The sequence below is a fragment of the Triturus cristatus genome, chromosome 7 (assembly GCF_964204655.1).
Source record: "Triturus cristatus chromosome 7, aTriCri1.1, whole genome shotgun sequence".
Lineage (NCBI taxonomy): Eukaryota > Metazoa > Chordata > Amphibia > Caudata > Salamandridae > Triturus > Triturus cristatus.
The window spans coordinates 1,865,703,504-1,865,716,539 of record NC_140590.1 but is presented as its reverse complement, the minus strand read 5'-3'; the positions used below and the strand labels follow the sequence as shown (position 1 = coordinate 1,865,716,539).

The window sequence follows — 13,036 nt, the reverse complement described above, 5'->3', positions numbered from 1 at the left end:
TAAGGCTCGTTATTGTGTAATATGGGGAGGCAATGTATGTTACGGTGTATTGATATTACCCGGGCCTATATTGGGGTACCTACATGAAATATAACAGTAATAGTTTGTGGGGGAAAAGGATGAAGGCATTGGGCTGTGTTGTGAAGGTTATCAACAGATGCAGAGACGATAGATCCAGGGAGTGTTTGTCGTACCCTCAGGCCACATGTATCTTTGTTGTTGTGCTTATGTTGCATAACTAGGTTGTCATTATGTCAATCAGTATGTTTTAAACATTGCCTCGTCTGTTGTTAATGACTTCGTCTTATGTTCTGTTTTGTTTCCTAAGGAGTGAATAGGGTTTTTGTTTAATTTAAAATTTGCGGTGTTATTTTATTGAAATGCGCAACACTGATTTTTCTGTTATAAGTTGATTGCAAATAATGAGTTAATTGCCTCATTTAGTTTCAAAATGACAGGGTTTGTTTTATTTGCAATTTCCATTATTTGCATTAGCTCTTTGGCGGATCACAAAGTTCTTGCCCATTCCAGTGAACCCGGGGCTCACTATTTGAAGACCTGGTATTACATATAGGGTTTCAACTTTTATCAGTGGTATTTTTTACATGACATAATTTCTGTTGCTGAATTAACTAAGTGAAGTGATTTATTTGTCATTATTTATGGTGATTTTGATTAAATTCATGCTAACCTCTTTGATAAGCCACAATTTCATTCATAACAAAATAAAAAACATAATTTCTTCAACATCCTACTTTCAACAGTCAACAGCCTTCTGGCTTTTGTATCTGGGGACTGTCAGAATGCTGTTTTGTGACCATGTTTATTTACGACTGTCTAACCCCAGCGGGAATATAATTGAATTTGAAGAATCATGAATAACTCAACCAAACATTTGGCCAGCATTGATTTTGGGGCTCCCGAATGAATGTGGTTTAAAATGGTGTTGCACTGGAAAAGGTCTTGTACAACCACTCCCACCACATGACAGTACCCACCTCAGTTGTGAAAGTAGTAGAATTAGTATGTATTTCTGTCCATGTGTCCTCTGGTGTCTAGCAAGACGTGCTTTCACAATGAAGCCTTTATCACAAGCTGAGAATTGATTAAGGCTTCTCATTTGTGTGTACTTTCTTGTGAATTTTAAAGCTTCCTCTATCAGTGAAGCTTTTCCTACAATCTGAGCATTGATAGGGCTTTTTGCATGAATGTCTTTTATGGTGTATGGTAAGACTTGTTTTCCTACTGAACCCTTTCCCACATTCTTCGCAATGTTAAGGAGTCTCTCCTGTATGAGTTCTAAGGTGGATAGCAAAAACATTCGAATGACTGAAATGTGTTCCACATTCAGTGCATTTATATGGTTTCTCACCTGTGTGTATTCTCTGGTGCTCAGTAAGGCTTCCTTTGTAACGAAAGCAACCCACACATTCAGTGCACTGAAAAAGGCTTCTCACCAGTATGTACTCTATGGTGAATAGTAAGATTCCCTTTCATTTGAAAGCTTTTTCCACATTCAGTGCACTGATAAGGATTCTCACCTGTGTGTACTCTCTGGTGGATAGAGAGTTGTCCTTTCAGACGGAACCTTTTCTGACATTCAGCACATTGAAATGGTTTCTCTCCTGTATTTCTTCTCTGGTGCCGAATAAGACATCCTTTAAAACTAAATTTAATTCTACATTCTATGCATTGATGAGGTTTTTCACCTGTGTGTGTTCTTCGGTGACTATTAAGAGATCCTTTCTGACGGAATCTTTTCCCACATTCTGTGCATTGCTAAGGTTTCTCTCCTGTATGTATTGTCTGGTGCTTAACAAGATTTCTTTTTATATTGAACATTTTACCACATTCATTGCACTGATAAGGTTTCTCACCTGTGTGTATTCTCTGGTGAACAGTAAGGCTTCCTTTCTCACTGAAACTTTTCCCACATTCAGTACACAGAAAAGGTTTCTCCCCAGTATGTCTTCTCTGGTGACGAATAAGACATCCTTTTTCACTAAAACGAACCCCACATTCAGTGCACTGATAAGGTTTCACTCCAGTGTGTACTCTCTGGTGAGTTTTGAGATGTGCTCCACAACTGAATCTTTTCCCACATTCACTGCATTGGTAAGGTTTTTCACCTGTATGGATTCTATGGTGAATAGTAAGGGTCTGCAGGTAGCTGAAGCCTGCCCCGCACTCAATGCACTGATATGGTTTCTCACCAGTATGTACTCTCTGGTGAATTGCAAGTTTTCCCTTTCTCTTAAACCTTTTACTACATTCAGTGCACTGATAAGGTTTATCACCTGTGTGTGTTCTTCGGTGGCTATTAAGAGATCCTTTCTGGCTGAATCTTTTCCCACATTCTGTGCATTGATAAGGTTTCTCTCCTGTATGAGTTCTAAGGTGGCCAGCTAGGATATTTGGGCAACTGAAGTGGGTTCCACATTCAGTGCATTGATAAGGTTTTTCACCTGTATGTATTGTCTGGTGCTTAGTAAGGCTTCTTTTGTCACGAAGGTTAGCACCACAATCAGTGCACTGATAAGGTTTCTCACCAGTATGTACTCTCTGGTGAATAGCAAGATTTATTTTTATATTAAACCTTTTACCACATTCAGTGCACTGATAAGGTTTCTCACCTGTGTGTATTCTCTGGTGAACAGTAAGGCTTCCTTTTTGACTGAAACTTTTCCCACATTCAATGCACTGATAAGGTTTCTCACCTGTGTGTATTCTCTGGTGAACAGTAAGGTGTCCTTTCTCTCTGAAACCTTTCCCACATTCAGCGCACAGAAAAGGTTTCTCTCCTGTATGCCTTCTCTGGTGACGAATAAGACATCCTTTATCACTAAAGTAAATCCCACATTCAGTGCACTGATGCGTTTTCACTCCAGTGTGTACTCTATGGTGAGTTTTAAGATTTGCTCCACTATTGAATCTTTTCCCACATTCGCTGCATTGGTAAGGTTTATCACCCGTATGTATTGTCTGGTGCTTAGTAAGGCTTCTTTTGTCATGAAGGTTAGCCCCACAATCAGTGCACTGATAAGGTTTCTCACCAGTATGTACTCTCTGGTGAACAGCAAGATCTCTTTTTATATTAAACCTTTTACCACATTCAGTGCACTGATGAGGTTTCACACCTGTGTGTATTCTCTGGTGAACAGTAAGGCTTCCTTTCTGACTGAAACTTTTCCCACATTCAGTGCACTGATAAGGTTTCTCACCTATGTGTATTCTCTGGTGAGTTTTAAGATTTGCTCCACTATTGAATCTTTTCCCACATTCGCTGCATTGGTAAGGTTTCTCACCTGTATGGGTTCTATGGTGAATAGTAAGGTTTTGCATGCTTGCCCCACACTCAATGAATGAATGAGGTTTTTCACCTGTATGTCTTTTCTGATACTGAGTAAGATTACCTTTGATACTAAAGGCAGCAGCACACTAAGTGCACTGATGCGGTTTCCCTCCTGTGTGTACTCTCTGATGAATAATAACATGTGCTTTATGACTAAAACTTTTCCTACATTGTGAGCACTGATAAGCTTTATCCACTGTATGTGTCCGATGGTGTAAAATGAGATTTCCTTTGTTAATGAACCGTTTATCACATTCAATGCATTTCATAGGGTTTCTCACCCGTGTGTGCTTGCTTGTGAATTGTAAGATTACCTTGCCTACTAAACTCTTTCTCACAGTCTGAGCACTGATAAAGTTTCTCGCCCGAGAGTGATCTCTGGTGAAGAGAAGACTTATTTTCACTTTGAACCTTTTCCCATTTCCTTAACATAGATAAGGTTTCTCACCAGTGTGTGCTCTCTGGTGGATAGGTTTCTAACCTGTACCAGTTCCTTGTTAGAGGGTAAGAGATTGCATGCTGTCCCACATTCAGTACATTAATCAAGTTTCCCACAGGAATGTCTTCTATTATGCTTAGTAGGATTTATTTTCTCTTGCAAGATCCTGGCACACGGATGAAAGTTTCCTCTTGAGAGTGTTCTTTGGTGACTGGTAAAACCTTCAGATAAACCCCCTCCCATAATCCTTGTATCAATAAGGTTCTCATCTATATATGCTCTCCTTCTCACTAAACCTGGTTCATGTTTCGCACCAGTAAATTTTCCTGTTTGAAAGAAGCATTTCCCACATTCAGTGCACTGATAAAGTTTCTTTTCAGATTGGAATGTGATATAGGGTGTTTAGTATCAAGTCCTTCCTTGATGAAGCTCTTATTACACTTGAAGCATTGATATACGAGTTCATAGATGCCTATCACACTTCCACATCCTTTAAAGTTATTTTCACATTCAGTGCATTGATAAAGTTTCTCTGATATACAGCTTCTTTTGTTGACACAAAGTCATTCTATGTGAATGAAGCTTTTCAAGATTTTTTAAATTAAACTCGTCTTAGATTTGATATACGTGTGCTAGATCTCTGTGAATAATAATCCTTTCCATATGATCCATACTTTAACAATTTTCTCTGGTTTTCCTTTGTTTTGTCTGATATGAAAGATGTTGTACTCTATTGATTACGTGCCACAGAGAATAGATAATGTCCCATTTTCCATTAATTAATCTGTCGGAAGTTCTAGCAAATTAACAAATTTAGCAGAATTTCAGTTGTTGTCTTTCACGCATTGATTACCTATTGAAATAAACAGAAAGTAATATTATTAGCTTTTGTCATGTTCCCACAACAAAATATACAAGACACAAACTATTTATCAGAGATTTTGCTGAGAGTCCCCTTTTCAATAGTCTAACTAGTATGACTTAAAATTCCTATAGCGTCTGAATGACTGCATCAAAGGGAAGACATGATAGCATACTTCGGACCACCAGACAACCATAATTTAAAAGTAATAAAGAACAAGCAGAACAAGCATTGGCAAATCCAATAGGTCTCACGTATGTTGAGCTATTGGCTTTGGTAATGTGTTTTAGCCATGTTGAACCTATACCAATGTTTTTCCCCTGGACTTGTTATTGACATCCAATCTTTCACTATGTGGATGCTTAATTATCAACCTAAAAACAATAAATGTAACTTTGATATCAAAATTAACCAATTATGCTCCAACCACAATATTTAGAATCTCATAAATATTGAATAAAGTAAGCCTAAAATACTATAGCCATTTGTTGATATAATTCATCATCCATTGGACTAGATACATCATTCAAAACGCTTAGTCCACAAATTACATAAAAAACAACTGTATACAATCAAAGTACTAAAACAAGGTTACTGTGTCGACCCAGCATTTCGGTGGCTTCTTTATCTTTATCCAACCTTCTTCAAGACTAATAACTGACTTAAATCTCAAAGAAAACATAATATATATATCTCCATAAAAACAGTTGATAACAGATATGTAAACACATACGGTTGGGCATACAATATAGTTCTTACAATGGTTCTTTTATACATACCACATATTAACACAAATAAGGCATAAATACCAACATTATGTATATTTATATTATATATCAGGCATCAATAAACATGATTTTTTTATATTATTCCATGCCATATCTAATTTCATACATATTTCATCATCATCAAATCTTTATTTCGGTCACGAAGGACCATAAAAGATACAGAGAAAAAAAAATGCAGTATCAATTTAGCAATAAGACTAAGACAATAGTAAAATCATGAACCGATCTTAAAAAGTGTATTATTATCTAGACATAAAACGGTTACGAATAAACCATGCTGCAGTTAGAAATTTGGCTACTGCACATACAGTGGAGGCAGACAGATCAGATTTTAGAACTCTAAATGCAGGACGGTGTTCCCTAAAGCCTAGGTTCCTAAGAAGTGGCACGAGCCAATATTTACGTGGAGTGTTGTATGCAGGGCAGAAAAAAATCATATGTAAATCATCTTCTCGCTTAAGAGGGCATACTTGGCAATTTGGAGTGGTCACCGTTTTATGCCAATGCTCCGTATGAGCCCTCAAAGGGAGTGTTCCATAGCGCCACTGCAGATACAATTTCCGTGTTAGTGGTGGGCTAACATCATCAAGGACCAGTTCCAGATGGTAAAGATCTTTGATAGCAAGGAAATGTCTGGACAGCGAATCTTGGCAGGGGGATTCGATTGCTGCCTGTAGCTTATACTCGCGGTATGCCTCCGCCAGCGATCTACGAGAGATCCTGGGACAAGCACTCCGCGGGTCGTGCCACAGCTCCGATTTCCCCATCCTTTCAAAAGTGTTCATGATGTACTTAAACCAGGATATTTGCAGCACCTTTGGGGGGCGCTAGATTTCTTCTAATTCTGCTCTATAGCTAGATAGCTCTACAGAACTCCATATTCTACGCCAGTAGGTCAGGGGCTTGAGTCCCAGCTCTTCAGTGATTGATCTTAGGCCGAGGTCCAGTCTCAGCGGGAGCAGCGGGGTGCTTGATGGTAAAGCGGTCAATTGCCTGATAAAGTTGTTCTCGGTTATCTGCAACTTCTGACACGCAGCATGTCCCCATATCTCACCCCCGTAGGTTACTGCACCTCTAGCCTGGGTTTTATAAATATGAAGAGGTGGGCCAAGAGGCTTGTAGGAGGACCTAGATAACATCCTAGATATGCCACCTGTGAGTTGGGCGAGTTTCAAGTTTGCTCTCATAATGTGAGCGTCCCAGGTCAAAGATTGGTTCAGGGTGACACCTAGGTATTCAAATGTGGAAACCCGGTCTAGTCTTTCATGTCCTATCGTAGGGTTTGGGCGGGTTGAAGAGGATGGGTTAAAGGTCATGAACTTGGTTTTAGTCGCGTTCACTTCCAAACCACGAAGCTCACAAAAATTCATAAATCTGCCCAAAATTCTCTGAAGGCCCAATGGGGGATTTTGAAAGCAGGAGGGTATCATCCGCAAACATAATTGCGGGTACCCTCCTGCCATTCAACACTGGGGCATCAATGTTGCCTATCCCTGTCAGGAAGTCTATGACACCGTTCACGAAGAGGCAGAACAGGGTCGGTGCCAACACACAACCCTGTCTTACCCCTGTGTCCACAGGAAAACCCTCTGTAAGAACACCTCCCCTGCCACACCTCACTTTGGCATAGTTGCCCCGATGAAGCCTCATCAGCATGGATAGGATGTCACCCGGTACATCTAGATCTTTAAGTACTGCCCATAGTTTGGCGCGGGGCACCAAGTCGAATGCTGCTCGCAGGTCGACAAAGACCGTATACAGCGTTCCTCTGCCCATAGTCACAGTTTTCCAATATAAATTGTTGAATCGGAAAATCTGGTCTATTGTAGAGACACCCTCTCTGAACCCAGCTTGATATGGGCTCAGTATGTCCTTCTCTGCAATCCATACTTGGAGACGGTTCAGTAATAGTCTCCCAAACAGCTTTTGTGGGACATCTATTAAGCTTATTGGTCTATAATTGGAAGGGAGCAGAGGAGATTCCTTTTTGAATATTGGGACGATCTCTGCTCCCAACCAAGTTTTTGGGACCTCCATACCACCCAAAATGGAGTTAAATAGGCACAGCAAGTATGGAGCCCAGACGGCTGGCTCATGTTTAAATAGATCACCAGGCAGGCCATCTAGGCCAGATGCCTTGCCAGGAGCTAGACTATCTATCACCTCGTGTACTTCCTTTAGAGTGAAGGGGTGCCCTTTAATTTCGTCAATTTTTTAAAAATTGGTTAACTTCGATGAACCAGGTGTACTATATAGGGATTTACAATGATTTTGCCATGCAGTGGCTGAGATATTTGGTTCAATAGCATCAGGTTGTGTTTCCGTCCCTGTATTTACAAGGCGCCAAAATAAGCGGGAGTCTACACGTGCTAATGTGGTTTTAAGTTTCTCCCACTTGTTGTGCTCCCATTCCTTTTGTGCATGGCCTATCATACATTTATAAGCTGAACGCCTAGCCCTAATAACCTCGATCCCTAAGCCCTCTTTAATTGCCGCCAGGAGGTTCGATTTGGCCTTCCGGCATGCACAATTGTACCAGGTGGGACTGGGTGGACGTTTGGTAGGTCCTTGCAGTGTTGTAAAGAAGATATCAGACAGAGCCAGAATTAAGTCTGTGTGGAGTGTTCCCCACTCTGTCCGGTTATCAGGGCAATCATCTTGATCAGTTAATTCCAGAGCTTTTGTCAGTATGGGAATTACCCGGGCATAAAGACTGGGAAGATTTTCTAGGTTTAAAAGTAGTCTTTCCCATCTCACTCTCCGTCTATTATTAGCTAGTGTTAGACCCGTCCGAAGGGACGAGGTCTGAGCCCTCATGGCCTCACTAACGGGAAGGATGTATTCTGCTTCCAAGGCGTGATGATCACTATCCACACCTGGCAAGACCCTAAAGTCTTTGATAGAAGGCCAGGCTGCCAAGGGAACGAGAATATAGTCCAATTTTGATTCCCTCCCACCCCGGCTATATGTATATTTTGGTGGGATATCTGATTTTTTCCGGCCATTGCAGGCCCGCAAACCAAATTTTAGGGTTAGTGTTGTAATTTGGACCGCAAGAGGTGTCCATGCTCTAGGGCCGGGAGCCTCCAGAGGGGGTATAGACCAAAGCGCATCCTCCTCGTCGGCCAGTCCGTCTAGTGGGCCATAGAGGGGCTCATAATGACAATTAAGATCACCCCCAATTAAATAGGGAGTATCCACAGGAATTTCGCTTAGAACTGAGGCGAGATCATCTATAGTACGTGATTCGAGCCCATTAGTTACTGGTCGGGAATAGACATTTACCAACATAAGTCTATTAAAGTTTGGTCATTCCAGTAATACCACAAGAATATCTTCCGTGGAGGTTGGATGTAAAACAGCGCTGCATCCCAAGTCTGCTGCTAACCCTATTGCAAGTCCGCCCGAAGGACGTCCTTTCCCTCCCCATTTCGCCTGCATGGAAAATGACGCGTATCCTGGATACGTCACCTCGTCACAGGCCCAGGTTTCCTGGAACATACAAATGTCTTTACTCCTGACAAATGTGTTCCATTCTGGGGAATGCAGCTTGTTAACGAGGCCCGCCACATTCCATGAGAGCACTTTTAGAACAGGGGAGTTAATACTACCAGTGAATTCTTCTACAACTGGGGTACAGCACAGCTCGTGCATTGGGGATGTACTCGTAGCAAGAATAGGGGGTATGGGAGGCACCGCCTCACATGGCGGGATATCGAGATTTACAGGGTAATTAGCTATCAAGTTCTTGATCTCAACCTTCGCGGAATTGGATTCCTTTATTAGGGAAAGTGGGATGCATTCGTCTTTACTGCTAGTCCAGAGCAGTCAGTCCTCCCAAGCTAAACTCCCAAATCTATTCTGCGTGGGGAAATAATCAAGATGTGATAAATCGTTCATATAATGAATACCCCTTTTCTCCTGGCTCCGCCTGCAGCCACGGCCGCGTACAAGTTCCCAATCACCCTCACCCTGCACTTGTAGTACGGATGGATAGAAGAAAGATAGTGGTAGGGCTTGGATTGTAGTTCCCCTGTCACAGTAGGGCCAGTTGGTTATGTGGGAGACTGTCCTAGGGTCTCTGAAATTGACCAAGACACAATCTCCCTGGATGGATTTCTTTGCACCGCCCAGCCATGAAACTCTTCTTACCATCAGAACCTGGCTGCTTATACCATCGGGAAGAGGTCTGTTAATTGTGAGCCAATTGATAACCTTGTTTTTGAGCGATTCAACTGGCTCTTGCATTAATTCTTTTAAGGCAGGGACACCTGCTAAAATTACTGTGAATGGGCTAGCCTCAGGCGGTAAATTAATAATCGTTTGTTTCCCAAAATTGCAGTTGATCGAGCCCTTGATGCCAGGCACAGACGGGTTCTCTTTTGAACTTCTATTTAGTGTCTGGTCTGTGACTGGTAATTTAGATTGGAGAGGGGGAATGTGGGGTTTTGGGGAAATAGTAGGGGGATTCAAGTTTATAGCTGGAAGGGATATTTTATTCGTCACACCACTCAAGTTAATACCTGGGGCTGTGGCATCTTTTGCACAAGAAGATGTTATGTGTGCCAACTCCTTTGCAATGCAGTTTAGGGTGGTTTCAATTTTCCCCAGGCGTGCTTCCAGTGGTTTAAGCAACAGCCTCATCATTTTGTGAATATCCGATAATGTGATATCCTCCTCCCCAGAAGTTGGTCCTGTATTATCAGATTTCTGAGATGATACCTTAGGTGGCAAGAACCCTTTAGATTGTAGTGGGGTTCGACGTTTGTTGGTTGTCTCAGGTTTCTGGCTCTGTGGTGCAGATAATAATTTGGTGTTTTTACATTTTTTCCCCCGGGGCGTCTGGGGCTTCTTACTATTTTTGGGGATAGCTCCATCTCTCGCTCCTGCCCTGTTAAGATCTAACGACTTAGCCCCTGAACTGTTTTCCTCCCTACCATGTACGATAGTGTTGGGGCTGGGATTAGGATGAGGGGGCTTAGGTGAGGGAAGGGACAATATGCTAAAATCTACCTGGGATGGAATGGAACAATCAATATTAGAGGCGCCTACTGTAGTGAGACAAGATAATCTGGCTGTTTCAGACATTTCAATTGAGCCCTCTCCCCCCGCCATTGATTGACTGCCATCAAGTCTCTGGACCGGAGACCTTGCGGAGGCTAGGGGGCCCAACGATGATCTCCTTACCCATTCAATCTCTTGGGAGATGCGTCGTTCGAGTGAAGTAATGTCCTCAATTAATAAAGAACCTGCTTTGGCGAAATAGCTGTCCAAAGTACATTGGGGCTTCCCAGCGGCCATCAGAGTCTTACTCCGTGTCTCCCTCAAGGCCATTTTCCCAGGGCTGCCTTAGAAACAGGAATCGGGGGGCACGAGAGGGCACAGTGGCAGGGGGGCTGGCCAAGACCGATCTCGACCGTCCTCGAACGGCCCGCTCTTTGCCCGGTCTTCCCCCCGGTCTGCGTCCCTGGCGCGTCCTGCTGGCGCGTATGGGCGGAGTCCCCAAACAAAAGGAGGGGTCCAAAAGGGGGGCGTGGCCGGGAAGAGTAACTAGGTGTGCCGGCTAAGTTAGTCCCCAAGCACCCTGGGACTCGCTGTCCCGGGTTCAGCAGCCTCCGTAGCGGGCCCTCCTCATTCAGCGCAGCGTCCCCTCAGGCTGGGCAGGACAGCAGGACAGAAACCAGCTTCACCAGTTCTCGGTGAGTAAAAATGTAGCGAGCGGCACCCGCGGAGCGGGGGCCGCGAGAGGTGATAACAGCGATGGGGGCGTGGCCGGGAAGAGTAACCAGGTGTGCCGGCTAAGTTAGTCCCCAAGCACCCTGGGACTCGCAGTCCCGGGTTCAGCAGCCTCCGTAGCGGGCCCTCCTCATTCAGCGCGGCGTCCCCTCAGGCTGGGCAGGACAGCAGGACAGAAACCAGCTTCACCAGTTCTCGGTGAATAAAAATGTAGCGAGCGGCTCCCGCGGAGCGGGGGCCGCGAGAGGTGATAACAGCGATGGGGGCGTGGCCGGGAAGAGTAACCAGGTGTGCCGGCTAAGTTAGTCCCCAAGCACCCTGGGACTCGCAGTCCCGGATTCAGCAGCCTCCGTAGCGGGCCCTCCTCATTCAGCGCGGCGTCCCCTCAGGCTGGGCAGGACAGCAGGACAGAAACCAGCTTCACCAGTTCTCGGTGAGTAAAAATGTAGTGAGCGGCACCCAGCAGTTGTACTTTATGCTGTAGTCGATGGTCCCCAATTTCAAGTCCGTGGTCTTGTTACTGATATTGTTGCAAAGTGTTCTGTTCAAGCACGATTCTTTGGTGATACGTAGAACGTCTCCTTGCCACAAGTGCTATGCGTCAGGCCCAAACGCCGGTTCATTGCCATTGTTGACGCTCCTGTAGCTACTTCCAGGGTCCCGTGAGACAAATCAAATTCCTCTGAATCCTCTTCAGGGCCATAGCCGCCCGAACACACCGGCCGCAGCGGCTCTCTTAGGTTCCGCGGGGAGCGATGTAAAGAGGTGCGAGGAATGATACTCTGGAAGAGGCTGAACAGAACACGGGACAAAAAAAGAAAACGCGCGTCGAGTCAGGCAACTAGAGAGCACCTTCTTCTACTGACAGGAACCTAAGTAATACACTTAACTGGCAGCGTATATTATCACCATGAGTATCCAATAAATCCTAAGGAATATCCTTAATTTCCTTCCTTTATATTTAACTTATAATAACATTATTCTTACTCATGAATACTTTCCAGGATTTTATATCATGTGCTATACTTTTATTGTCCTTCACCAATACCAATATGCACAGTCTGTTTCTTTACCAATGAGATTTAAAAAAACTATAGGAATAAAGGGCTTTTTTCATTCTTTTATAATGACAATAATATGTTATTGGTTATCTATATATATAACTCAAAGTCTTAGCTAGTATTTAAGGTTTTGGGCTTGATTTAGATCTTGGCAGGCTGATTACTCCGTCATAACAGAATCGGATATCCCGTCCACTGAAATATGAGGATATATTGAGATTTATATTTCAGCGAACTGAATATCTGGCACCGTTGTGACGGAGTAGCCCATCCGCCAAGATCTAAATCAGGCCCTTTATTATTTTAAAACAAATAGCTCAGATTTCAGGTGAGTAAACAAGCTGTAGCAAGTCTACTCTTGCTTTTCTGCCCGAGCAACACTGCTGCTATGAAAATGCACATCTCAGCAGTGAATTGCAGCATGTGTTATGCGCTGAACCTCTTTTTTGTACCCTGTTTTAAAAATTGTACTTTTTGTGTTATCCTCTAATTTTAGAACTGCCACTGTTATAGACCACAGTTGGATAGGGAGTACGTTTTTTATGAACAGCAATTGGTAATAGCGGAAATTAAATTTGAACTGTGAATTTGCACTACTCGCTCCTAAACTACTCTTACTTTTGCAGTCCGCCTCCCCCGAGCTGGTTGAGGGAGTTTGGTGGGGGTCCTCTTGCCTGCCGTCTCGAGTGTATGGTGGGTGGCTGCCATTTCTCCTCCAGGGACAGCTAGAGTGGCCATTATGCTAGTGCGCGCTCTAGCTTTTCTAACCAGGCTGATGCATTTAAACTGGGCCACTGC

General features: G+C 43.4%; 1 protein-coding gene across 1 annotated transcript in view; it reads right to left on the bottom strand.

Annotated features, from left to right (window-relative positions):
• Positions 1-439: 439 nt before the first annotated feature.
• Positions 440-13,036, bottom strand: part of LOC146813532 (uncharacterized) — a 40,657-nt gene continuing 28,060 nt past the window's right edge. Inside the window, exon 3 of the mRNA XM_085620300.1 lies at positions 440-4,644. Coding sequence (XP_085476426.1) covers positions 1,780-3,342 — 1,563 coding nt within the window. The 5' untranslated portion in view covers positions 3,343-4,644 and the 3' untranslated portion in view covers positions 440-1,779. The remainder of the gene's footprint in view (positions 4,645-13,036) is intronic.